This window comes from Microtus oregoni, unplaced genomic scaffold, assembly GCF_018167655.1.
Source record: "Microtus oregoni isolate MIOR12 unplaced genomic scaffold, Mior012 000025F_ref0000491, whole genome shotgun sequence".
In the NCBI taxonomy this organism is placed as follows: Eukaryota; Metazoa; Chordata; class Mammalia; order Rodentia; family Cricetidae; genus Microtus; species Microtus oregoni.
The window spans coordinates 18,847,454-18,873,583 of NW_024543084.1; the positions used below are offsets into that span (position 1 = coordinate 18,847,454).

At 42.2% G+C, this 26,130-nt stretch overlaps 1 protein-coding gene across 3 annotated transcripts; it reads right to left on the reverse strand.

The window, feature by feature from the left end:
• Positions 1 to 1,197: 1,197 nt before the first annotated feature.
• On the reverse strand, positions 1,198 to 25,975 carry Fbxw2 (F-box and WD repeat domain containing 2). 3 transcript variants are annotated; one of them, XM_041674828.1, is made up of 8 exons: positions 25,897 to 25,975; positions 25,687 to 25,795; positions 19,722 to 20,231; positions 11,382 to 11,576; positions 9,158 to 9,291; positions 6,059 to 6,145; positions 4,871 to 5,040; positions 1,198 to 1,797 (listed from the first exon to the last, which is right to left on the reverse strand). In XM_041674828.1, the coding sequence occupies exons 3-8, from the start codon at positions 20,209 to 20,211 to the stop codon at positions 1,509 to 1,511; spliced, it is 1,365 nt and encodes a 454-aa protein (XP_041530762.1). In that variant the 5' UTR covers positions 20,212 to 20,231; positions 25,687 to 25,795; positions 25,897 to 25,975; the 3' UTR covers positions 1,198 to 1,508. The 3 variants fall into 3 exon arrangements, with proteins under 3 accessions (XP_041530762.1, XP_041530763.1, XP_041530761.1); XM_041674829.1 differs by lacking the exon at positions 25,897 to 25,975 and having other exon boundaries at positions 25,687 to 25,890; XM_041674827.1 differs by lacking the exons at positions 25,687 to 25,795; positions 25,897 to 25,975 and adding an exon at positions 25,413 to 25,621.
• Positions 25,976 to 26,130: the final 155 nt, after the last annotated feature.

A 26,130-nucleotide genomic window follows, 5' to 3' on the forward strand; every position in this document is an offset into this window, starting at 1 on the left:
CTCTGTGTAGCCCTGGCTATCCTGGAATTCACTTATATCTACTGTATGTGTGTGTGTATGCCTTCAGAGGCCAGAGGCATTAGCATTCGATCTCTCTGGAGCTGAAGTTACAGGCAGTTGTAAGCAGCCTGACACATGGTGCTGGAAATGGAACTCTGCAAGAGCAGCATGTGCCCTTAACCCTTGAGTCACTTCTCCAGCCTATACAGAAGTTAGAATTCTCTCTTAGTGGTTGACTAGGAATTTGGGAGGGGGGTATCTAGTAACTTTTTTTCCTCCCCTGTTCTGGAAATAGTTTTATCAGATTCATCTCTTTGTGCTGTCAACCTTTATTTTCTTCTTCTTGTGCATTGGTGTTTTGTCTGCATGCATGAGGTGTCAGACCCCTTGGAACTAAAGCTGTGACTAGAACTGTGGAGCTAGACAGCTGTGAGCTTCCATGTGGGTGCTGACAGGGTTTCTCTGTGTAACAGCCCTGGCTGCCCTGGAAATAGCTCTTATAGACCAGACTGGCCTTGAACTTATAGAGGTCTCTGCCTCCCAAGTGCTGGAATTAAAGATATGCATCATTGCTGCCTGGCACAGCCAGTGCTCTTAACTGCTCAGTCATCCCTCTCCAGCCCCTCTAGTATAGTTCTATCTCAAAATAGATGTTTATGTGTGTACATGTATATACATTTATGCACATGTACATATGCTTATTCATGTGTGTACATGTGTATATTTAAGCCTGGGAGGAATCTTAGCTGAACACCTGACCACACACCTCAGGAAACTGGGCTAAAGAAAGCACATGACTGACATAATCTTCCAGCTCCAAGCTCTTACTACCCCAGTTTATCTCTGTGCCACCAGCTAGGAGCAGACCAGCTTTCTCCACATGTAAATGAAGAGTTCAGAAAACTCTCATATCTCTTAACAATAGCCAATCCTACCTCTGCCAAGAACTGTGGTTTACAATGAGGCTGAAGCTGTCAATCAGCAGACTCGGATCTGCACTAGAAGACATTTTGTAGAACAGGGCTTAGTAGAAAGTTAATGAATGTCACAGGACTCGGGTCTTTTAACAAGGGCTCTTGTAAAATTCAAGCCTAACAATATCATAGCACCTTTGCTTCAATTTCAAACAAAGGGTATGGGAGAAAGCTTTAATAACAGACTCCATGTGATTTCATAGGCAATCATTTAGCAGGTTAATGAATCATTTAACTGTCTTTACTCCATATTCCACTCAGAAAGATAAACCCAAAAATGCAACCTCTTATACTGACCAATGTAACTAAGTACAAATGAAGTAAGTCACTGTGTACCTCATTAGCATGCTGCGTGTGTCAGTAAGACAAGCCCTCCCGCCCCAGCCCTGGCGAACAGAGATAAAAGTGATTGTGCACTGCGCGATGATACCTTTAGGTGAGAACTTTGGTTCATGCAGTAGGCTGCCACAGACGTTGCACCCAAAACCCGCAGCCTTGGCACCCAAAGTCAGTCAGCGGTGGTAGCTCTAGGTGTCAGCCGTGCTCCTTCCACAAGACCAGGTGAATACTGTGGTCAGGCATGCTGGTGGCAAAAACTAAGCCCGTGTCATTGTGCCCATCCAGTCCATTCAGCCAGGATGCTTCGCCTGCCAGGAAGCTGGAGCCTCTCTTTGATTTTCTGTACTCCGGCAGAGGCCAGCGGCTAATTAGGCTCTCTGTCCTCAAATCCATGATGTACAGGTAGTGGTTGTCAAACAGCAGGGCAAAGACATCTCCAAAGCCAAGCAAGGCTAAGTTTGCTACCTCAGGTGTCTTGATGACCCTACAAGGAGGAGAGTTCAGAATCATGAAACAGAAGTCAACTCTGCTGTAGATCAAACAACTAAGCAACTTTAGAGCTAGTAAGATTTTTTTCATAAAAAGGAAACTGTGAACCGGGAATGGTGGTGGATGCCTTTAATCCCAGGCACAGGGAGGAAGATCTCTGAGTTCAAGACCAAGCTGATCTACAGAGTGAGTTCTACAACAGCCAAGGCTACACAGAGAAACCTTGTTGGTGTGTGTGTGTGTATGTGTGTGTGTGTGGAGGGCGGGGAGAGGCGGGGGGGGGGAACAGGACGGAAAAAAAAACCTACCAGGATAATATTCTATGAGAGTAGGAAAATAGTCAAAAACTGCTGGTCCTTGGTGTGAAAACTAGACCAGAGCATGGACTATAACCTGGGCTGAAAATGGGAGAAAAAAAAAAAAACAAACGGAATATTCAAGAATAGCATATATCTAGTTAAGCTAAACACTCCATCTGGTCAATGACATTTTTGTGTATAATAAAAAATGAAAGAAAAAATTGTATCTTATTAGTTTGTTTTATGGTATTGGGAATTAAGCCCCCAAAGCCTCAGACAAACTAGACAGATGTCTACCACTGAGCTACCAAGCCCTGTAATTGGCTATTGAATGTTGGTCTTCCCTCTTCTTGGTCAGTTATTTCCATGACTTTGGTTTAATGTTTCTGCTGCTTCCCTGTGTACTTCAGAATGCCTGACTCACAGGTAAGTGTTCAATAAATGCCTTTATTTGTTATAAAGCCGAGGCACAAAGAACAAAAAAGTAGAAAATTCATATTCAAAAGGAAGCGGGGTGGGTGGTGGTAATCCCAGCACCATCAATTCAAAGCAGGATGTCTGTAGAAACTAGGTTGTGAAGAGGTAGTTTCCAAGATTAAAATACAGTGTTGAAGAGTAGAATACAGGACTTGCCATGCTGATGCAGGGCCCAATTCTGACCTCTTCAGATGTGCAAACAGGAATCCCTACTGGCAGTTTGGGTCCTGGGCTGTTCAACATCACAGCCATTCTCCACCTAAAGTGCACAGCATGCTGCTATTTGTGTTCTTTTTGTTTGTTTGTTTTGTTAGCTTCAAAACTAGAAAGGTTCTAGGAACCATGGCTGCAGGATTTGTGCTGGGATTTCAAAAGGTTTTCTTTATTTGTGTTTGGAGGTAGAAAAAGGCAGAGACAGAATGTCTGCTTTCAACTTTAAACCTAGCACTTCCTACTAGCAAACAATCATTCAGGTTCATTACTTAAAGCTAGTATGCCCAAACTCTAGAACATCAATAGAACTTTCTTTCAGGATTCTGGGTAGGAAGCACTGAAACAATAGTGCGTGCGTGCATGCATGCGTGTGTGCGTGTGTGTGTGTGTGTGTGTGTGTGTCTAGGTCAGAGGACAACTTCCTTCCACCTTTGGGGTTCTGGGAATCAAACTCACATCGTCAGCTTGGTAGTAACCTTTACTCACTCTGATCTCACGGATTTTTTGTTTTTTTTTGAGCAAGTATTCATATAGCTGACCTTCAACTTCACTATTTAGCTCAGGATTACTCTGAACTCCAGATTCTCCTGCTACACCTCTCAAGTTACAAGATTACAACACCTATGGCTCAATTTCTTTCAGTTTCCTTCTCAGTTTTGGTGCCCTTGGCTTATGCCTGCTATCTGGATAACAGAGCTGTGGTTGGATGAATGCTGGGCTAGGAGATGTAGAATATAGACCCTTACACTTTTAGGCTGCTTTTATCCTCTTCTCAAAGCATGATTACCCAGGAAGTGAATCTGACAGTCTGAAACCTGAATTCTGACTCAGATGCAAATGAGGCTGCAGCTGAGACCAGGGAGCCAGAGCTCATCAAAGTCATACTAGGGGACTAGAAAGAATAATATCCTGTATAAGCTGACCTTGACTGTATTTGTCATAATAGAAACAATGACGACAGTGTTCAGTCTTTTCTATTCCATTTTTTATTCTATTGTTTCCTGAACTATGCTACACAGTACTAACTGAATTATTAATAGGTGTGCAATCCAAGAGACTAGACAAATTCAAACAGTCCTTCTTAATGAAGGGTTTCTGAGTTATTAATAATAAAGATTTTCAGCTCCTGTACTAGGTTCATTTACAAATAAAAAACCTGAGGCACAGAATTGAGAAATTTAGGCAAAAACCACACAGACCATAGGAGAGAATAACAGATCTTTGGCATGAGAGGTGCCAAAGAGCCTAAGACTTTGGTGCCTAAGTTCAAGACTTTTTTTTAAATCAAAGTAAATTCTCCAATTTATCATACAGCACCCAAAGATGTCAACATAAACTTCCAGTTCTAGAGTTGGAGAGATGGCTTGGTGGTTAAGAGCACTGGCTGCTCTTCCAGAGGTCCTGAGTTCAATTTCCAGCAACCACATGGTGGCTCACCACCATCTGTAATGAGAGTTAGTGCCCTCTTCTGGCCTGCAGGCATACATGCAGACAGAACACTATATATATAAAATATATAAATAAACCTTTAAAAAACAAAACAAAACCCCAAAAAACCCTTCCAGTTCCTAGGAAGGGGTCAACAATATTCAGTGGGGCACAAAATTGCCATTGAAACTCTTATGTCTTTGGAAGTAAGAAAATCTAGTTTACCTAGTCACTAGTCAACAGAAGACCACTTACTGACTGACTCCACTGGGAGTCAGGACCAAATAACAGTGCATAAGTTCAACTGATGATTAAGTCGAACTTAAAATATTAGACCTGAAGGAGGTTGGAAAGGTCTTCTCATCTATATCTCCCATTTTTCCAGAATAAGGTTTTGATTCCTGAAAGGGAAGAAGGGGCTCATGATTCAGAGTAAGGGAGGGATTATAACCTTGATCTTTAGATCTCAGCATATGACACTTTTTCACGTGCTTCTAAAATATTTGCCTGAATGCAGTATATACAACCCCGCTGCTAACTGATGTGGTACTTTCCAAAAGAAGACACTGACGCGCACACTCAGATATTCTCTTTACACCACTGAACTGTATAGATTTCAGAGGCACAGCACATGGACCAAAGAAACATTACCTGAGAATATCATAACTGGCAAAGTCCCACTGGTATAGACCAAGCGCTGAACTGCAGACAATGTATTTTCCATCAAAATGAAGTCTTGGCTGCAGACAGATACTTCTATCCTCAGAGACGGACAAGGTCTTTAAGCACTTACAGTTGATTTCTCTCCCAATTGGCCAAATCTACCAAAAAAGGAAAAAAAGGGAAGATGATTCATCATATGAATAAAGAAAAGCTAGTGTTTATATAACATGGAAAAGAAAAAATGGCCCCACTAACAGACACAAAGAAAATGCAGGGTTAAGACTCCAGTTTTAGTCAAGAGTCACAAGTTTAAGTCCTGATTTTCTGTGATTTTAGGTCAAATAGTTAACCTCTCTGAATGAAGATAATGCCTACCACAAAGGTGGTTTAAAAATGCAAGGAAATGGAGTGTCAGCTGGGCAGTGGTGATGCTCACCTTTAATCCCAATACTCAGGAAACAGAGGCAGGCAGGTCTCTGAGTTCGAGGCCAGCCTGGTCTACATAGTAAGTACCTGGACAGTCAGGGCTACACAGATACCCTGTCTCAAAAAACATGTGTCTTGTAAATACTTGGTAAATTGTGAAATAAATCAATGTTTCTTTTTGTAGTTTAGATCTAAGAACTGAGGAAGGTAGGAGCCTTAAGAGAAAAGTCTTAGTGCTTAGAGTGCTGAGGCAGGATTGCAAGTTTGAGGTCAGTCTGGGTTACATGACTGAGCCTCTCAAAATACAAAATCAAACAAAAACCACTAAGTATGTGGAAAACAATTTTTAGTGCTTTCTCCTTTGTGTGTACACTCATCAGTGTGCGTAACACGGTTGAGTTCATGCGGAAGCCAGGGGTTGATGCTGGTGTCATTCTCAATCACTTTACACCTTATTTTTGAGATAAGGTCTCTCACAGAACTTTAGCAAGCTAGCAAGTTCCAGGGATCCCCCCCACTCCCCATCCTCAAGACAGGGAGTCTCTGTGTAGCCCTGGCTGACCTGGAACTCTGTAGACCAGGCTGGCCTTGAACTCACAGAGATCCAGAGATCCGCCTGCCTCTGCCTTCCCAGTGCTGTGACTCAAGGTGTGTGTCACCATGCCTAGCTTTTGTCATACCTTTTTAGTTTTCCTTATATGCTATTTTTCCCCCCTTTGGTGAGATAAATTACAGAGGGAAAAGACTTACCTTAATCTCATATTTGTCTGCACTTAAGAGGATGTAGTCTCCAGGGCTGTGCAAGACAGACTTGACTTTACACTTCTGCAAAACCACCTATAAGCATAAGCATCTGTATTATACAGAGAACTTACCACTCTGTTCCTATGCTAGTTTTATACTGTTTTTAAATTAAAATATGAAAATGAGCTTGAGGGGCTGGAGAAGTGGCTCAGTGGTTAAGAGCTCTGACTGTTCTTCCAGAGGTCATGAGTTCAGTTCCCAGCAACTACATGGTGGTTCACAACCACTTGTAATAAGTCTGGTGCCAACTTCTGGCCTGCAGGAACACATGCAGGCAGAACACTGTATACATAATAAATAAATAAATCTTTAAAATAAAAAAAATGAGCTTGATATGCTATGCTAGAAAATATGATGTGGAACTCATTATTAGGTTAATTCTTGACATTTGTACTACAACAAGATTCTGTTACTGGCTGTATCTCAGTGTCTAGTGTTGGAAGCAGTTACTCTTATTTTTTTAAATTTGGAAGTGCTAACATTAGGATTAATTTTTAAAATTATAAAGTGCACATTTGGGATGTAGCTCAGTGGTGAATTGCATGCCTATCATACACAAGGCTCCAATTTGACCCTCGATACTGCATTCTCTTTATTATTACTGCTGTTAATATGCACACACACCCCACAGGTAACCTAAACGTAAGGAGCCAAGTGTGGTAGTGCATGCCCTTAATCCCAGCACATGCAGGTCTCTGTGAAAACAAGGCCAGCATGGTCTATATAGTGAGTCCATGTCAGACAGGGCTACCTAAAACAACTCAGTTCTTAAAAAAAAAAACAAATAAACAAGGAACATGAACTGAACACAGATGTAGACAGACATGGTCTCTTTTCAGAAGCATGTGCACCACAAAGGAAAAGCACCAGGCTCAGACTAAGACCCTGCAATCTGTCACAGAGATCTGCTAACCATGGCCCTGGAGAAAACAGAGCAGCCCGTGTGCTGTTCCTTAGTGCTGGAGACTGAACCCAGAGCCTCCTACATGCTAAATGAGCATGCTACCAATCAATGTGATATACCAGACTTACTGTTTCTCAGTTACTCATTTTTAAGATAGGAGATAAAATACCCATGACCTTACTTCATATAAATGGCAGTGAAGATGAAATAGAACCATACAAATAATAGTAAAGTTCTATAGGACTTGGGGTCACCTGCTATTGTTAGGTCCTAGGAATCTTTAAATAGATCAGCATAACCATTCAGAAGCCTGAGATATAGGAGCAGTGAGACCTGAAGATCTGTTAGCATACATCAGGCACCTCTGCTCAGTGCTGCCCCAACATCTGTCTAATGTGCATAAGAATTTAGCAAATGACAGAGTCCAAGTCATAACGGGAGGAGGAACTTGCCCACATCATAGGCATCATCCTGAGCCCACACCTGCTAGGGTTGCTTAAGACATAGAACTTTCCTGTTTGATAAGTGAGTGTGTCTGGTGTTACCTATCTTCTCACAAACTTCCCTATCTTTACTTTTACCTATTCAGGGAAAATTTTTAGATTGCCCACCCAATCTAAAACCTGGCAGGCATTTCTGAATCTCTCTTCTTTCTAACCTACAATGAATAACTGTAGGTGACTTTATATTAAAGATAGATCCTTCATGCATTGCCACACAAATCCAAGCCATTGCATCTTTTGCTTAGACTAAACCCAACTAGGCATCTTGTAGCCATGTGTATGTATCTCTAATCTATCAGCTTTCCACATTCAAATTGTTTCTCATACATAAATCACAGCAGACCTTAAATCATAACTTTCAATAGCTTTCTCAATACACTTCTGGTATCTACCTACCTTACTCTGGCCCACAACCTCTTCGTGAGGCCAGCTCTGGCCTCTACAGCATGGCTGAACTGGCCTTCCCGTGCTTTCCTGTCCCTGAGCACATGCATATGTAAACCATACCCTGCTCTTTCCACAGCTATCGCGTAGCCACCTTTTGGTCTGTCTCAAAAAGCTTTTCCTAATTACTCCCTAGACTTTCTTACACTGCACTACACTTCTCCTTCACAGAACTAGTTTGCAATTAAACAGCACTTTTTGTGAATTTGCTACATAGTAACCATTTTTTTTTTTTTTTTTTTTTTTTTTGGTTTTTCGAGACAGGGTTTCTCTGTGGTTTTGGAGCCTGTCGAACTCACAGAGATCTGCCTGCCTCTGCCTCCCGAGTGCTGGGATTAAAGGCGTGCGCCACCACCGCCCGGCTTTAACCATTTCTTTTTTAAAAAATATTTATTTATTATGTATTCAATATTCTGAGTGTATACCTGAAGGTCAGAAGAGGGCACCAGACCTCATTACAGATGGTTGTGAGCCACCATGTGGTTGCTGGGAATTGAACTTAGGACCTTTGGAAGAGCAGGCAATGCTCTTAACCTCTGATAGTACCATTTCTATTACATTAAAATCCATCAGATTGGACCAAGGTTTGTTTATTTTGTTTACTCCTACATCCTCAGCCTCTTGGAAAAGAGTATAATAAGCTCAAGAAATGTGTGTCTGCACAACAAGTATACCATTAATATTGCATTTGAAACAATTTAGTTTTGAAAATGAGAACACAATATTCTGTTAAAAGACTCATTTTTCTTCTTTTATTCTCCTTATATTTTTGTCATAATGGTGCTGATCATAGGATCTTGTACATGGTTCTACCACTGAGCAACACCCAGCTCCTCCCTATCTCACATTTTATAAGCACTGCACTTTTTTTGGTTGGGGATGGTGTTTGAGACAGGCTTTCTCCGTGTTGCCCTGGCTGTTCTGAAACTCTCTATGTAAATTAGGCTGGCCGCAAACTCAAAGATCTGCCTGCCTGTGCCCCCTGAGTGCTGAGATTAAAGGTGTGTGCTACTACTATCTTAACACTTTTCAAAATGAAAATTACAGTTCTGAATCAAGAAGGTATCTTAACCACCATGCTCTGTGAGTGCATTTATTCTGCTATGATTCATCTACAATATATGCAAGGTCTATCATCCTCCATTCCCCACCAGTGAGGAGCCAGATACAAAGGACATCCCCTGGTCTTCCTACCTTGGTGACCCATTCAGTATGTCCAGTGAGTGTGTTCAAGCATGTCCCAGCAGATAAAGCCCATACTTTCACAGCGAAGTCCGCAGAGCCACTCACCAGAATATCCAGTTCATCACTGTAGTCCACACTGAACACTAGTGCACACAACACAGTCAGAGTGAAAACACTTCACTGTCAAGGGATCTTTGTAAAAACAATAACATTTCTTCTCCTAGCTCTCCAAATAGGTAACTTCCTAACCAGGGCACATTAAGAATTGAGCTATTCAACCAGCAGCTTTATGATACAAAGAAAATCTATTTCAAAACTGTTATTATTATTATAGTTTATCCTAAGGATGAGAAAGCCTGCAACTAACATACTCTCTTCTGTTTGTGTCAGCTTCAGTGTGATGGAAATGATGGCAACCCTTTTTAGGGTTTATAGGAAAACATCAGCACAGGCAGCCCTTTTAAGATCCACAGTGTGGTGAGTAGAGAGATGGCTCAAAGGTTAAGAGCACTGGCTGTTCTTCTGGAGGTCATGAGTTCAATTCCCAGCAACCACTTTGTGGCTTACAACCATCCATGTGTTCTGGTACTCTCTTCTGGTCTGCATTGCAGGCATACATGCAGGTAGAACTCTCTATAATAAAAAGGTAAATCTTTAAACAAACAAACAAACAAACAAACAAAAACCAAAAAAACCTGCAGTGTGAAGAAAATAAGCTACAGAACACTTGGGCTCCAAAAAGGCCAGGACAGAGAGAAACAAGGATCTCAAAGGTCAGACTTGGTCAACAGTTTCTAAATTTCTTCAAGTTGTACACCTAGCAACTACGTTAGTTCAGGACATGCAGTGAATTTTCATTCAGTATTTTCAGTATTTTTTTTTTTTCAAGACAGCGTTTCTCAGTAGCAGTGGAGCCAGTCCTGGAACTCACTCTGTAGACCAGGCTGGCCAGACCCGCCTGCCTCTGCCTCCTGAGTGCTGGGATTAAAGGCGTGCACCACTATCACCCAGCTTCAGTATTTGTTTTTAAATGTCTACTAAACTCAAAAGGACATTGGTAACCTACGGATAAAGACACTGGCCCTTCCTTTCAGAAACTGAGAGACAAGTTGTTTTTTTTCAAGAGGTTACCTCTTGCTAGAGCAACACTGGAGATGATGACTACTCTAGCAGAGCAATCAGAGGACTTCAGAAGAAGAACTATTGGAGATGGGACAAGAAGAATGCATATAGCTTATTAAGAAAATAAGCAACACTCCAGGCAGAGGGGACAAGAAAGGCATGGATTAACAGCCACAGCAGTGTCAAGAAATAGCAGAACATTTTTAGAGCAGGACCTCCAAAACTGGTAAGGCATGAAATCTCTAGAAGCTGTGGTATCCTTATGCTGTGTATCACTCTGTTTAATGGATGGGATCCATATTAAACTAGACTTCTTGTTTGTTTGTTTGTTTGTTTTTTGAGACAGTGTTTCACTGTGTAGCCCTGACTGGCCCAAAACACACAGAGATCTGCCTGCCTCTTAAAGGTGTGTGCCATCACACCGAGCTATAGACCATCGACTTCTAAAACAAATGAGTGGATTAAAATTTTTTAAAAATATATAAGGATAGTTGAAGGGAGTTGTTTAGTAGAAGAGCTAGGTTCAAAGAAATATTAGCACCACGTACAACATAAGGAACTTAGGCTATCAAAGTAAACAAGATAAGCCGAATCACTGACCTATGGAGCTTAGAGTAGGTAGGAGGTAAGGTAGTCACTATGACTATGTGTGTAAATAGGACATTCCAGAACAGAAATTTCTTTCATGTTAGTCCCAGGATGTTGCTTGTTTTACTCACTTAGCAGCCAAGTACTAACTGGATGTACTCTGTGTAGATATAATCTGTAAACTACCCAAGAGGTTTTCAGTTTTGAATAAATAAACAGAATATTTGGGTGTGTAGGATGGAATCCACTAAAAGCAAATGTAAGCAACTGTGCAGAAAGAGAAATAATCTGGGAGAGAAGGACAACTATTCCTAGTACATAGGGTCATAAAAGAGTTCTGAAGGCTTAGAAAAAGCAAAATTGTGGAAATCATTCCAAATGTAGCGAAATTGCTGCAGTAGTAAAAAAGAGAAAACCACAGGTTAAAGCAAGCAAGAAAAAAAAAAACTTAAAGTATTTGACTCTTGATCTTAATAGGCATGGGTAAAGTAATTGTAAAGACCCTCAAAAAAGAAGAACCCACCCGCCCCCGTGTGTCCCCGGAAATGCTGTGTCCTGGCTCCAGAACTCCATTCCCAGCAGGCCACGGTGTTGTCAAAGGAGCCTGTCACAAGCTTCTGTTCATCGAACTTCACAGCTGCACAAGTGTGGGTCTGGATGCCGTAAACACACTGTCCTGTGCTTACATCCCACAGCTTTGCAGACAAGTCATCTGACCCTTGAAGAGAAAAACCAGGAAGGTTAGTGTGACCTAGACACCTTAAAGAAGGACAGTCCCCTCTGGAGTGCTTCTTCTGCTTTAAGGCTAAGAAAACCAAAGCATAGACAGAATAATGTGTTTGTTGGGCTTCAAAATGGCATTAAATATACTAGGACAGAAAGCAGGTGTTGCGGAAGGACCTCCCGCAACAAGCAAGCTTATCTTTTCCCATAATCTTCTGGGCTGTAGGATATTAGACTAAGTCACCTCTTTATGCTTATATTTGCAACATTTTCTTTCTCTGGCTAGCAGAGCTTTCAGATTGACTTTAGTGTTTGTCTTACCTATGGTTGCATGTTTACACTTGAATGCCTGTCTACTCACTGCCCAACGATCCTGAATAAATAAGGACTGCTGACTAGGAAAGCACAGGTGAGCCTCAGGTCAGTAGGTAGCTTTTACACGAGCTAGTTGGTAATTTCTTGAGCCATCTCGAAAGATGTCAAGGAACTTCAATGAACACTAGGGATAAATCACCCTCAAACATTCATATCAACTCACAGACAGCTTAAATCTGGAGGGAAGAGTGGAGGAAGCCCTGAGTGTGTAAACTTCTGAATGAATATGTAAGGTCTGTCAACTCCAAGACCAGTTGGCCCATGGTAAATTGGCAAAATGGTTAAACAGGCTAAAAGGGATGGCAAAGCTGTCCTTGGAAGTATGAGTGTTTACAAACGACTGACCAATGTGTAAAAAAAGACTAGAACTGCAGCTTCCTCCTCCCAGCTGTTTACAGTCAGAGACTGGCTGCCTACTACTCCTACTGAGACCAAGGAACCCTCCCATTGTGCTGTACCTAATTAACACACCGAGGTTCTGGGTTACTGTGGTTGGAGAACCCCACCCGATCCCAGCTTCACTGTGTGTGTTTTCTTTCTTCAGGGCTCCCAGCCCCAAGTCACATGGGACACAGCATAGCCTCTGAGGAAAAGTTATACTAATCATGATGGTAATTCAGGACTGAGTTTTTATTAAGTCTGCAATTCTAATCATTAAATTTTGTCTCAAACTTTACTTTTAGAGGCTCAACAAACGACATTTTGAGAAACACTAAATACAGTTATTTTGACTAGGACATTGTATTCTAGGAAAGCTCCAACAAGTTGATTTTCAAAAGCTGAAAAATGTTTAAACAAGCAGCCATCAGTGCTCTTAACCACTGAAGCATCCGTCCTGACATCAGGGTTTGTGCTGACAACCCAGCATAATTTTTCATTGTAAAAATACCACTAATGGGCTGACAATACAGTTCAGTGGCAAAAAAAAAAAATGTTTAAACAAAACCAGCCACAAAATCCCCCACCCCCATGGGCTGGAGAGATGGCTCCAAGGTTCAGAGCAAATACTATCCTTGCAAAGGACTTGGGTTCAATTCCCATCGCCCACATGGTGGCTCACAACCATCTGTAACTCCAGTTCCAGGGGATTTGACACCTTTATCTGACTTCTGAGGGCACTAAGCACACATGTGGCATAAACATACACTCTACACATTAAAAGACTGTGGGCAAGACTTCCATGTGGACAGACTCCAAGGACACAGAAATGAAAGCTGCCTTACTGTCAGCTAGCTATTTAGGTCTCTGTTTTCCTCTCTAGAAAATGAGAGGCAGGGTTTGCTGGTGGTTTGTGATGGACACTTCTGGATGGAGACTTGCTGGGAATTGAACTCAGGACCTCTGGAAGAGCAGCCAGTGCTCTTCAACTCTGAGCCATCTCTCCAGCCCCCTAGGATGGAGACTTTTAATATCACCAAGGGATCATTATTGGAATACACAGTGCACTAAGAACACAGCTCAGTGGTAGAGGTGCAAGGTTATGAGTTCTACCCCAACACCACAGAAAATTAAGAAATGAGCATACAAAGACAAACCTCACACAAACAGGAAAGCATTCTAGTTTAGAGATGTGGAATTAAAAGGGTTGTCAGGCAATTCTCCACCATCAGTAACACTTGAGAAGCAGAGGTCAGCAACAATATGCCCAATAGAAACAGCATATAATTTTGTTTCCAATGGTTACTTAAAAAATGAAGTGTATTTTATTTAATTCTGTTTGTCAAAAGTGTTAATACTTTAACATGTAACAAGGTATCAAAAGGACACACTTTGTTCTTTTACATTCCAAGTCTTTTAATTTTGGCATTTCCCATTTTAAGGGCTGGGGAGCTGGCTTGGTGGTTTTCTCACTCAATCCAGAGGTTACCGCAGACTGAACATGACCTAGCCACAATATTCTAAAATCCAGATAAAGATTAATACTGAAAAGTAATAAGCACATTTCACAAAAATCTAGACTTGAAGCTTCTCTTGCAAAGTCAGAAATGACCAGTGAATCCTACATGGCAGAAACAAACTGCAGTGAGCAGAAACTGCTCTCTGGAAGGGCAGGCACTGCGACTTGGCACAGTCCTCAGGAGACTTTCACCTACATTAAGTCATCTTCCTGATGGAGCGTGTGTACCCTCTGAGCAGAGGAACGGCCCTGCTTCTCCCACGTGGCTCTCACATTGTTGTCTGTTGATGTCGCAAAGTACACTAAGTTCTTCTCTCATCATTTCAGAAATAAACTAAGAGGGAGAATCATCTCCCTGCAGACCAGGCCAATCGTTAGCACTGGCCATTACTCTCTTTGGTAATGCTATCTCACTGCCAAGTTCAGGATCCCACTATTCACCCAAGTGAAAATTAAAGTTTTTGAGAAACAAATTATGGGCTACAGAGGTTCTGAGTTCAATTCCCAGCAACCACGTGGTGGCTCACAACCATCAATGAGATCTGGTGCCTTGGCCTGCAGGCAGAAAACTATATACATAATAAATGAATAAAATATTTTTAAAAAGAAACAAATAAGGAAGTGAGGGGTGGGACAGGGAGCTCAGGGGATCTGATACCTATTTTTGGCCTCCCCAGGTTTCCCCCCATACACAAACATAAAAATTTATTTTTTACTTTTGGTCTGACTTGGTATGCCTGGGACATACCAAACAAGCCCTTTCTGTTTATTTGTTTTCAAGACAACGTTTCTCTGAGTACCCCTGGCTGTCCTGGAACCTGCTCTGTAGACCACACTGGTCTTGAACTCACAGATTGCCTGCCTCTGCCTCTTGAGTGCTGGGATTACAGGCATGTGCCACCACCTCCTGGCAAAAATAATAATTCTTAAAAAGAGACACAATAACAGAAACACATCTATAATTCTTTAACTTATTTCTCTTACCTGTGAAGTCTCAAACATGCTGCCATTAGAAATTTCAACTAACACTTTAGATCAATTTCAAAAGCATGATGTAATTTTTAAATGCAAAACTGATGAATTATAATAAAAATAATATATACCCATTTAGAAACCAATCTTTTTTTTAACCACTGAGCCATCTCTCAAGTCCCCCATTTTTTAAAAAAAAAAAAAGATTTATTTATTTATTTATTTATTTATTATGTATGCAGTATTCTGTCTGCATGTTATGTCTGCAGGTCAGAAGAGGGTACCAGATCTCATTATAGATGGTTGTGAGCTACCACCATGTGATTGGTTGCTGGGGATTGAACTCCAGACCTCTGCAAAAGTAGTCTGTGTTCTTAACCTTTAAGCCATCTCTCTAGCCCCTAAAAACTAATCTTAAACTACAGGGTTTGGGAGCTGAACATGGCTTAGTGGTGGAATACAGGCCTAGCACGCACAGACCCTGGATTTCTAGTCGCCAGCACTGAAAACAAACAAACATACAGATTTGGGTCCACTAACAAATATTAACAAGTAGCTAGAGGACTTGAGGATTACTTCCCATTTATTTTTTCAACAAATAAATGAGTTTTTTCCTCCTCTTTCTTACATGTATGAGTGTGTATGTGTATGTATGTTTGCATGTGGAGAGCTTGGGACAATGTCCAGAATCTTTCTCTATCACTCCCCATCTTTATTCCTTATGAGGCAGAGTCTCTCAGTCAAACCTAGGGCTTACCATATGACTAGCTAATACAACCAGCGTGCCTCAGGGATTCCCTGTCTCTGCTCAGGAAGCTGGAATCACAGTGGGCTGCCACACACATCTGGTATCTCCATGGGTTCTGGGAATCCCAAGTCCAGTCTTTCTACTTGCATGGTAAGTGTTTTGACCGCTCACCATCTCCCCAGCCCATAACTGAACTTATACTGCATGAAAAGAAATGATGAAGAGGAGTATTATTGTGAATGCCAGTAATCCCCAAACTCAGAAAGAATATTGCTACAAGTTGGAGGCTAGCTATATTATGTACTAAGCTTCAGGACAGCATAGGCTAAAAAATCAAGACCTAGCTTAAAAATAGCACATGCATGCATGCACACTCACACTCACACTCACAGAGTAACATTTTTTAAAGTTAAGAGTCAAGGCTTGAGATGGCTTATCAGTTAGCATTGGCCGTTCTTGCAGAGAACATGAGATCTATTCGCAGCACCCAGATGGTGGCTTACAAACTATCAATAACTCTAGTTCCAGGGGAATCAATGCTCTCTTCTGGCCTCTACCAAGCATGCACATGGTGCATAGACACACACAGGCAAAACACTCTAAAATAAGAAAAAGAAAGGCAGGGAGATCTCTGTGAGTTTGAGGCCAATCTGGTCGACATAGTAAGTTCCAGACAGCCAGGGGTACTCAGAGAGATCATGTCTCAAAAAACCAAAAAAGAAAGAAATGGGATTGTGAAGACAATGAGCCCACTGCCAGTATTTAAGTATACTTAATATACTTAAGTCAATACCATAGCCTTTTTTTTTCTTCTTCAAGACAGGGTTTCTCTGGAGCCTGTCCTGGAACTTACTCTGTAGACCAGATTGGCCTTGAACTCACAAAGATGCATCTACTTTTGCCTCCCAAGTGCTGGGATTAAAGGTGTGCACCACACTGCCAGGCTTCCATACCACATCTTAATTAAAAAAAAAAAAGGCTACAGCCTTTATACAACTGGAAAGTATTACAACTACAAAGGACATCAAAGCACAGGAAAATGGATGATAATGTTCCAATAATCAGACTTACAGGGAAAATAGCATAAAGCAAGTTCAGGGTGACAAGCCAAACCATGACATACCACAATCAAATGACTAATTAAACTGAAAAGGTGCCTGGCATTTCAGAGACTAAGTTACCACATGGGAAAATATGTGCTTTATATAGAAATGCAATTTAAAAATAATCTTGAGAGGTTACTTCTTAACTAATAAGCAGATTATTTCACCTGCTGTGGGCACAGCAGCAATTCAGCACACGTGCAGACAGTAAGCAGAGATCAGTCACGCTTGTGGAACTGGTAATTCTACTCCAGCCTCTGTTACAAGGGGAAGGGGATGCAAACGAAGTCATGAAACAAAAACCTGAATATATACCAACATGGAAACAGCTACATGATATATTTACACAAAGGAACTTATCAAAAGTGAAAATTATATAGTTTTGGCACTCCAGGAATATTTGTTAAAAAATGTTCTGGATTGAACAGTTAATATGGTTATCTGTACACAGTGTACATGATGTAAGCAAACAGGCATTAAGACTGCTGGTAAGAACCAGAACTGGGCTGAAGACAGGCTCTTGCAGAGGACCCTAGTTTGGTTCCCAGTCCCATGTCAAGAAGCTCACAAATGGGAACCTGGTGCCCACTTCTTGCCTCTGATGGAACATGAACTTAATGTGTACAAACCCAAACTCAGACACATGCATAAATACATAATTAAAAAAAATTGGGGGGACTTAAAAGATGGCTCAGTTGTTAAGAGCATTGACTTCTAGAGATCCTGAGTTCAATTCTCAGCACCCACCTGTCTATAATTTTAATCCCGTGAGATCTGATACCCTCTTCTGGTGTGCAGACATACATGCAGACAGAAGACTCATATAAATAAATCTAAGAACAAACAAAAAACTCCTAGAACCACTCCACACACAGCCAAGAAGGAATTACATTGCCTAAATGTGGACACACATCAGAGCCATTTGTAGAAACAAACATCCATTATAATTCTACAGTAACATAAAATTTAAAACTTTAACAGTTGTATATATAATGTATATTATATAGGTACATTGTCATGTGCTTTAAGCTTGTTAAAAGTACACTCTGTGAGGGCTCTCATGTCTCATACTCCAGTGTGGCAGTTTGAATGAGAATGGCCCCCATAAGCCCATATGATTGAATATTTGGTCCCCAGTTGGTGGCATTGTTTGGGAAGAATTAGGTGTGGTCCTTTTTAGTTTTTTGAGACAGGGTTTCTTTGTGTCGTTTTGGAAACTATCCTGGCACTTGCTCTTGTAGACCAGTCTGGCCTCAAACTCACAGAAATCCACCTAACTCTTCCTCCCGAGTGACCACGTCTGGCTTAGGTGTGGTCTTGTTGGAAGAATTAAGTCATTGGGGGTGAGCTTTGAGGCCTCGAATGCCCATGCCATTCTTAGCTTTCTCTGCTTCATATTCTTAGCTGCTGCTCTAGAACCATTCCTTCCTACCTCCCTGCTGCTGTGCTCATGGCCACTGTCATGGACTTTGGATTCATAAACCCCAAATTAAATGCTTTCTCTTATAAAGTGATTTGGCCATAGCGTCTGATCACAGCCAAAGAAAAGCAACTATGACATCCAGCAGATGTATTTCAAGTGTTTTCCAGGGCACTTTGTCCAAGAACAAGTTGACCCTGGCTCTGTAATTGGGAGAAGAAAAAAACAGGAAGCAGCTAGCTAAGGGTTTTAAAAACACCACATCGGGGGCTGGAGAGATGGCTCAGAGGTTAAGAGCATTGCCTGCTCTTCCAAAGGTCCTGAGTTCAATTCCCAGCAACCACATGGTGGCTCACAACCATCTGTAATGGGGTTTGGTGCCCTTTTCTGGCCTGCAGCATACACAAAGACAGAATATTTAATACATAATAAATGAATATTTAAAAAAATAAATAAAAATAAAAACACCAGATCCTTCAAAAAAGCTAGAAGGTACACTATTTCCAACCAAGATTACTACTGTTTGTCCCATAATATAAAAATGCCTGCAGTGGCATGGTAACACAGGTGTTCAGTCAGGGAAGCTTGTCTGAGAAGAGAAGACTCTACTGGGAATATAAAGGACTATCTCAACCTCCCCAGTTAGTTTCTTAGGAATGCTGTCAGCACCCAATCTGATGACATCACCTGCTACTATTTAATTGGACTCCTTCACTTGGTAAAGTCAGCTGTCTGCCTGGGGGTGGTGGTGGAGCTGGCTGACTTCACCAGTTGATTTCTGCTGGAGGTTTGTAAGCCCCCAACTTGATAGTGTTATCTTGTGTTTGCTCTCCCAGTCATCTCTGCTAGATGTCTGAAGTGCTCAGTCTGATGGTTGTTCTACTGATTGCTATTTAGCCTCTAACAGACAATAAACCCATTCAAAACTGAAAGTACGGCTATGATAGATCATTCTTTGTGGACTGTACAGAACGGTGTGTCGAACAGTCACTTAAATGCCTAGTTTAAAAAACATCCAGCTGTCTCTGCTTCTATGTCCAGACTTTCAGCATTCAATTCTTAGGATTACAGGACTTTAGACCAAGGAAGGAATTTGTCTCTTCCCATCATTTTAAAAGCAAAGAAATAAACACAGGTTAAATAATCAACCCAAAATGTTCTTGCTAAATGTAAAAAGAGTGTTTAAATGATAAAATAAGAAACAAAATTAACAAACACAGAGGAAAAGTGTAAGAAGTAACCTACACCTTTCTGATTCACACTATACTTAAAAAAATATCTGGCCGGGCAGCGGTGGAGCACGCCTTTAATCCCAGCACTTGGAAGGCAAAGGCAGGCGGATCTCAGCGAGTTTGAGGCCAGCCTGGTCTACAGAGCAAGTTCCAGGACAGCCAGGTCTACACAGAAAAACCTTGTCTTGGGGGGTAAAAAAAAAAAGACTATCTGAAGCTTTTGTCACAAACCCTTAGAAAAATGACTCTTCCCCAGAGGAATGTGTGTGACAAATATCCCGTATAGGCAACGCTGGATCTTCTCAAGAGGGAGCTTACAAGGATCAGTTCTTGTAAGTTGGTAGAGAGAAGGAACACTGCTTCCCCTCCCCGGCGACTCGCCCAGGTCCTTACCTGTGCAGAGAAGTCCATCTCTGTAATAAAGTGCATACACTCTGGCACTGTGTCCAATTAATGATGAGGTCTCAAAGGCTTCGTGGTCCTCCAGCTGCTTCATCCTCAAGATAGCCTTCAAGTAAACCTTCTTCCAGTGCAATGCGTCCTGAACAGAATCATCTATCTGCCAGCCCAAATTCTTACAGGCAGTCTGCCACACCTCTGTGCAGGCACTTATCACCTTATTCCACTGCTTAGAGACCAGGCAGCATGTGAGTAAAGTCTGAGGATCGAGCCATTTTAACAAATAAAAACTGAGCTCCAGGGGAAGGAGTTTGAGGAAGTCCCGCTTGAGGAGGGTCTCCAGGTTATTGGAGAGGTGCCTGAGCTGGACTGCCCCACTCAGACTAATCAGGTGGTCCAGAGTTTCATTTTTCTGCAAGTCCGTCAGAGAAAGAAATGTAACAGAAATGTTATCAAGCCATGTCTCAAAGTCCTTTCTCTCCATAAGGTTATGGAAATATTTACCTGTGGCACATCAAAATATTGTATTAGTTCTGTTCAAAAGGACTGGCCAAGCAAGACTGCTAATAAACGAAGTATTAAAAATTAGTGTAAAAATGCATTACAATTTTATGCTTAGTTACTTCACAGTTAATAAACTACACTGAATGTTTTCATGCACACAAAAGGAAATGCATCTAAGAAAACATTTTAACAAATCGTGATATAGTAAATATGTCAGAGGAACTTATGTCAGTGTGTGACTTGCTCCTTTTAAAGTCTAATACACTCACAACCATCTGTAAAGAGGTCTGGTGCCCTCTTCTGGCCTGCAGACTTGCACACAGACAGAATATTGTAAAGTCTAATACATGCCACATGCATTGTCCCCATAAAGATGTACAGAACATTCATAAGAGTGTCTTCTACTCTGCACACAACCCGCCATCCAATCCATCACAAAATTGCTTCCTCACCAGACTCCTTACTAAATAAACTCTATTTGGGAAATAAAGTCACAAGAACAGCATCAGGATGTAACTGACATACACAAAGCAAATCTATGGAGCTGTGACCTATGCATTAGTTATGCTGGGCACAACCTGATCTGCCACCCAAAATTACAAAACTAATGGCTTAGTTTTACAGTAGATGTTGAAGCAAAAAGATGTGAAGAAGAAAAATAAACGTGTAGTAAGCTTTGCATTTTGGTGTGCCATCCCCCTTACAGCACTGTCTATAGAACATGGACTACTAAAGGCTGTACAGTTTGCTTTTAGAAGCCTTACATAAGCTAGTCACAAGTCTCTATCATGTTCCTTAGAGAGCCATGAGGGCTCTTGCAGCCTACAAGAAAAAGCAAATTAATAATTCCCATAGTGCTAGGCATAGTGGAATGTGCCTATAATACTAGCACTCAGAGGCTACCCTAAGAGGATCGTGAAGTTGGAGACCAGCCTGGGCAATATAGCAATACCACAGTTCAGATATACAAAGCCAAAAATAATCATCTGGACACTCACAGAAAACATGTGACTTCACTTTACAAATGAAACTACAGGCACAAGAAGCTAAGTTAATCACTGTGGCTCCAAAGCTAGTGAAATGGCAGAACAGAATAGAGGCCCGTGCTTTCAAGATCAGCATAGCAGCTGGGCAGTGCTAGCCCGTGCCTTTAATCCCAGCAGAGGTAGGCAGATCTCTGAGTTCAAGGCCAGCCTGGTCTAAGGAGTAAGTTCCAGGACAGCAAGGGCTACACAGAGAAACCCTGTCTTAAAAAACAAACAAACAAATAAACAAAAAACCCAAAAAATAAAAATAAAAACAAACAAACAAAAAGCCTAAAACCACCCCCATCCACTCCCCCCAAAAACCAAAAAGATCAGCACAGTTGCTGGCATGCCTGTAATCCAGCACACAGAAGGTGAGGTTGGGAGAAGTGAGTGAAGGTTCAAGGCTATCTTTGGCTAAGTAGTTAGTTCAACCTAGCCTGAACTGTAAGAGCCACTGGAGGAGGAGGAGGAGGAGGAGAAAAAAAACCTAAGAATCCTAACTTGGTCATAAGATCTCCAGATACTATGTGTATCTGATTATAGCATTTTACCTTTGAGAAAGTATCAACCTTCCAAGGCTAACTGGACAAAGGCTCAGCATCAACAGGCGTGTCAACTTATTCTTTATAATGAGGGTTAAATGTGTGTGTGTCCTTTAATTCCCAAACTCAGGAGGCAGAGGCAGGCAATCTCTGTGACTCAAAGCCAGCCCGGTCTATGAAGTATGTTCTAGGACAGCCAGGGCCATACAGGGAAATCTTATCTTGAAAAAAAGGTAAGTAAATAAAAATAAAAATTAACATTGAGAATTAAACTAATGGAAAGAGAAAAAAATGCCAATAAAAATGATTTGCTCTGTACTGATAGATGTTAATATTGGGTAACAGGTTCATGGGAACTTAGTTTGATTTTTATTATGTTCAGACAGTGCCACGGCTTTTTTTGGGGGGGGGGCATTCTTCTGATTATTTATAAGATTGCCATCTGATTAAAAAAAATTTAAAAGTTCAATCTGGAAGAAAATAAATTTCTTTCCTGACATGTTACCTAGATTAGAGCTATACAAAGCCAGCTTTCTTCCAGCTCTGCCATGGAAAGTGAGCAAAAACCAAGTTCCCAGCACCTGATTTGGCAAGACCACGTCAGACACAAAGTCATCTTAGTAGAAGCAACAGAACATTTCAATCAGTTCTCTCTAGCCTAACTGCTTGGGCTTCTGAAGACTACTCAAAGTCAGGAGTCTGGGACTAAAGGATGCACCCATTTATATGAGAGACCCAGTTCTTCATCTGCTGAAAGAACAAACAGTTCACACGATGTCATCAACTCATCTCGAAAAATAAGCTTCCTGTCTGATCCCTAGCATAAACTCTCGGTAACACATCCAGAATCCTACTTTTAAGAATAATTATTCACAAGACATAGCATTTGTTTCCGTGGGCACCTGAGCTATTGAACATCGCATTTTCAGTTTCTTTTTCACTGAGCCCCTGTCCGCTGAGGACAAGAATGACAGGTGTGTGCCACAAAGCCTGTCTCAAATCATTTGATTGTTCAGAGCATAATACTAAAACTCATCAACTTTTACTTTTCTAAAAGAACCAACCAATTTTAGAGGGACTTTCTTAAAACCACAGGTCTAAACTGAACTTGTTCTTAGAGCCTCTAGAAACTGGCAGCAAAGGTTCAGGAGGAAGCCTCAGGAAACGGGATCTCAACTCAACAGCATTCCTTCCAACAGTGGAATAGCCAACTTCAGAATGGTCTTTCCCGTTAGTGTGGAGTCAGGACCACTGGGTACAGAAGCAAGCTGGGATAAATGAAAGAGCTAGACCGACCAGTCAATTTTTTTTTAGCTGATTCAACCACTTCTTTTGTGATCATGGGAATACTCAACTAATGTCTAAGCTTCCATTTGTAAAACAAGCTATCCCAACTTCAGCAGTGTGAGAATCAGAAGTGAGGTAAGACATGTCCAGTCCTATAAATGCCTGGCAGGATGCTTTTGAGTAGTGCTGAGGCTGTAATGGACACGGCCTACTAGCATAACATCACTTTCAGTCCTATAGTCTCATCACAGGTTTCTTCATACCTCGAAGAAAAACTCAAGCACTTGAGTTTCCCAGGCGTCTAATTCCATAAAGAAAGGCAGTTACTGACTTGAGGTGCTGCTTCCTAGGTGCTCGCTTCTCTCTACACACACCCCTCACTATCTTGCTCCTCTCACCCCTCTCAATGCAAACATCTGACTTATTCTCCAGCTGGCAACAGAAACAATCACAAAGCTCTGAAAATGTATAGTATCAGAACGCATTCCTAAATTGGGAGGTGGGAGCCTGAGTTTGGTGTATGTTGGCCTTAAGGGCTAAAGCAGTGACTGTGAATACCACATTTGATTTTTTAGCATGGATCCTTTAAAATGTAAGTACTACTGCCCTTACTAGCAAAGACTATGACCCAAGAGGTAGAGAGGCTCTCCCAGAGATACATAGGAAGCAGCAGCTCAATGTTACCCAGTCTTCACCCTCCATTTTACAGGCAAAGCATTGTGGGTGCAAAGTTTGAATATGTTTTCCCTCCATCTGCTCTGCCATAACTTGTGCAGGTAAAGAGTAAAAGATAAGTCCATGAGAACTCAGTGGGTAAAAGTGCTTGCTGCAAAGCCTAATGACCTGATCCCCAAAAGCCATGTGTTGGTTTGAAAGAAAATGGCCCCCAAAGGGAGGGGCACCATTAGAAGGTGTGACCTTGTTGGAGAAAGTGTGTCACTGTGGGTGCAGTCTTTAAGATCTTTTTTTTTTTTGGGGGGGGGGGGGGGTTTGAGACAGGGTTCTCTGTGGTTTTGGAGCCTGTCCTGGAACTAGCTCTGTAGACCAGGCTGGTCTCGAACTCACAGAGATCGCCTGCCTCTGCCTCCCAAGTGCTGGGATTAAAGGCGTGCGCCACCACCGCCCGGCTTTAAGATCTTTTTTGCTCAAGCTTCCCTCAGTGTGACAGTCAGTTGACTTCCCGTTGCCTCCAAGATGTAGGACTCCTAGCTACTCCAGCACCACATCTGCCAGCACCCCGCCATGCCCATCATAACGGACCAAATTTCTGAAACCATAATTGAGCCCCCTCAACTAAATATTTTTATTTATAAGAGTTGTTATGTTGTCTCTTCACAGCAGTAAACACAAAGACGCCACATAAAGTTGGAAGGAGAGAGCAGACACCATAAAGTTGTTCTCTGGCCTATATTGCTCACACACGCATCCACTCAAGCACACACACACACACACACAATTTTTCTTTAAAGAATAGAGGTAGATATCTTTAAAGGTAGATATTGTTGTTTTCAGAAGGTTATCTCCTTGCCCCCCTTTTCCTACCAAGTAACCAGTTAAGCACAGAGGCAGGCCAGGCATGGTGGTGCACAACTTTAATCACAGCACTCAGAGACAGAGACAGGAGGATCTCTGAGGCCAGCCTGGTCTACATAGTGAGTTCCAGTACAGCCAGAGCTATTCAGAGAGACCCTGTCTCAAGAAACTAAAGGAAAAAAAAAAAAGGAATCAGATGTTTTGAAAATGTGTGCATATTTTGTGAATATTCAGGAAACTGATTAAACAGGTTACTTCCAGGGAGAACTAGGAAGACAAGGAATAGGGATGAGATCCCTTTTAACCACACATCATTGTGGTTCAAACCAAATGGATACACTATTTTAAAATTCTCTTCCTCTCACTGCTTGTGGGATTTAGAAAACTTTTTATTTTCTTGTCTGTTTTCTGAGCCAGGCTTTTGAGATGCAGCCTAGGCTGTTCTCCAGTTCACAGTTCCCAGGCCTCAGCTGCCTGACTGCTGGGACTAGTGGAGTCACAGCCTCTTTGAAAAACTTCAAATAATGTTTATAAAACATGAGCTCTGAAATCTCACTTGTTGGGTAACCATGGACCAATCATCTCATGTACTTCAAGCACATTTCCTCACTTGTAAACTGTAGCCTGGTACTGCTTTACCTACAAGAGTTTGTGAGGATTAAATAGATTAAAGCGTTCTGCGCGTATCTGGCACATTATAAGCCTTCAATAAATGCAGTCACTGTTACTAAATAACTGTATGATTACAGTTATTTCGGCCTTTTTTAAAAAGTAGCATCCCAAATACACACCTGTTTTCAAAGCATACCCACAAGCACGGTGCCTTCCTACACGCTCTACAACGTTCTGTATTTTACAAACCACCTGTCCACACTTCATCTTTCATCAAACTGGTAGCCTTGGGGCACCAGTGTTAACTCATTTCGCAGCTAGAGAAACCGAGGAACCAGAAGGCAGGAACTTAGATCTAATTTTCCTGTTTTTAAAATGAACTCCGAATCCCTCAGCCCGCTCGTGGCTCCCTCGGTCCCTTGCTCCCGGAGCCGTGTTCCGCGCGGCACTGACCTGAGCGAGCGCCCCGGGGCCCGGGACCTCGCGCCGGGCTCACACCGACTAGGCGCGCTCGGGCCACCAGAGCGTCGCAGCGGCCGGGTCCGCTCCGCAGCCATGGCGCCTGCGGGGAGAGGGAGAAGACAGGCCGAGGCAGCGGGTCAGCAACGCCGCCGGCGTCCAGGATCCCTGCCCAGCCCGGCCCGGCCCATAGCGAACACAGACCTGGACCTGCGGCGGCTGCTCCAGGTCCGCAGCCTCACAGGGGAGCGGCTTCCGGTACTGCTTGCGTCATCTCCGCGCGTCCCTCCGGCACCCAGAGCCAGCGCCTGGCGGAAGCGCCGGTACTTCCGTCCGCTGCCCACCGGGAAGGTGGAGAAGAATGGCCGGGGCTGGGGAGAGGGGCGGGATACAGCCGGTACCACCTGTCTGCGCTTACACCTAGTGATCCTGGACTAA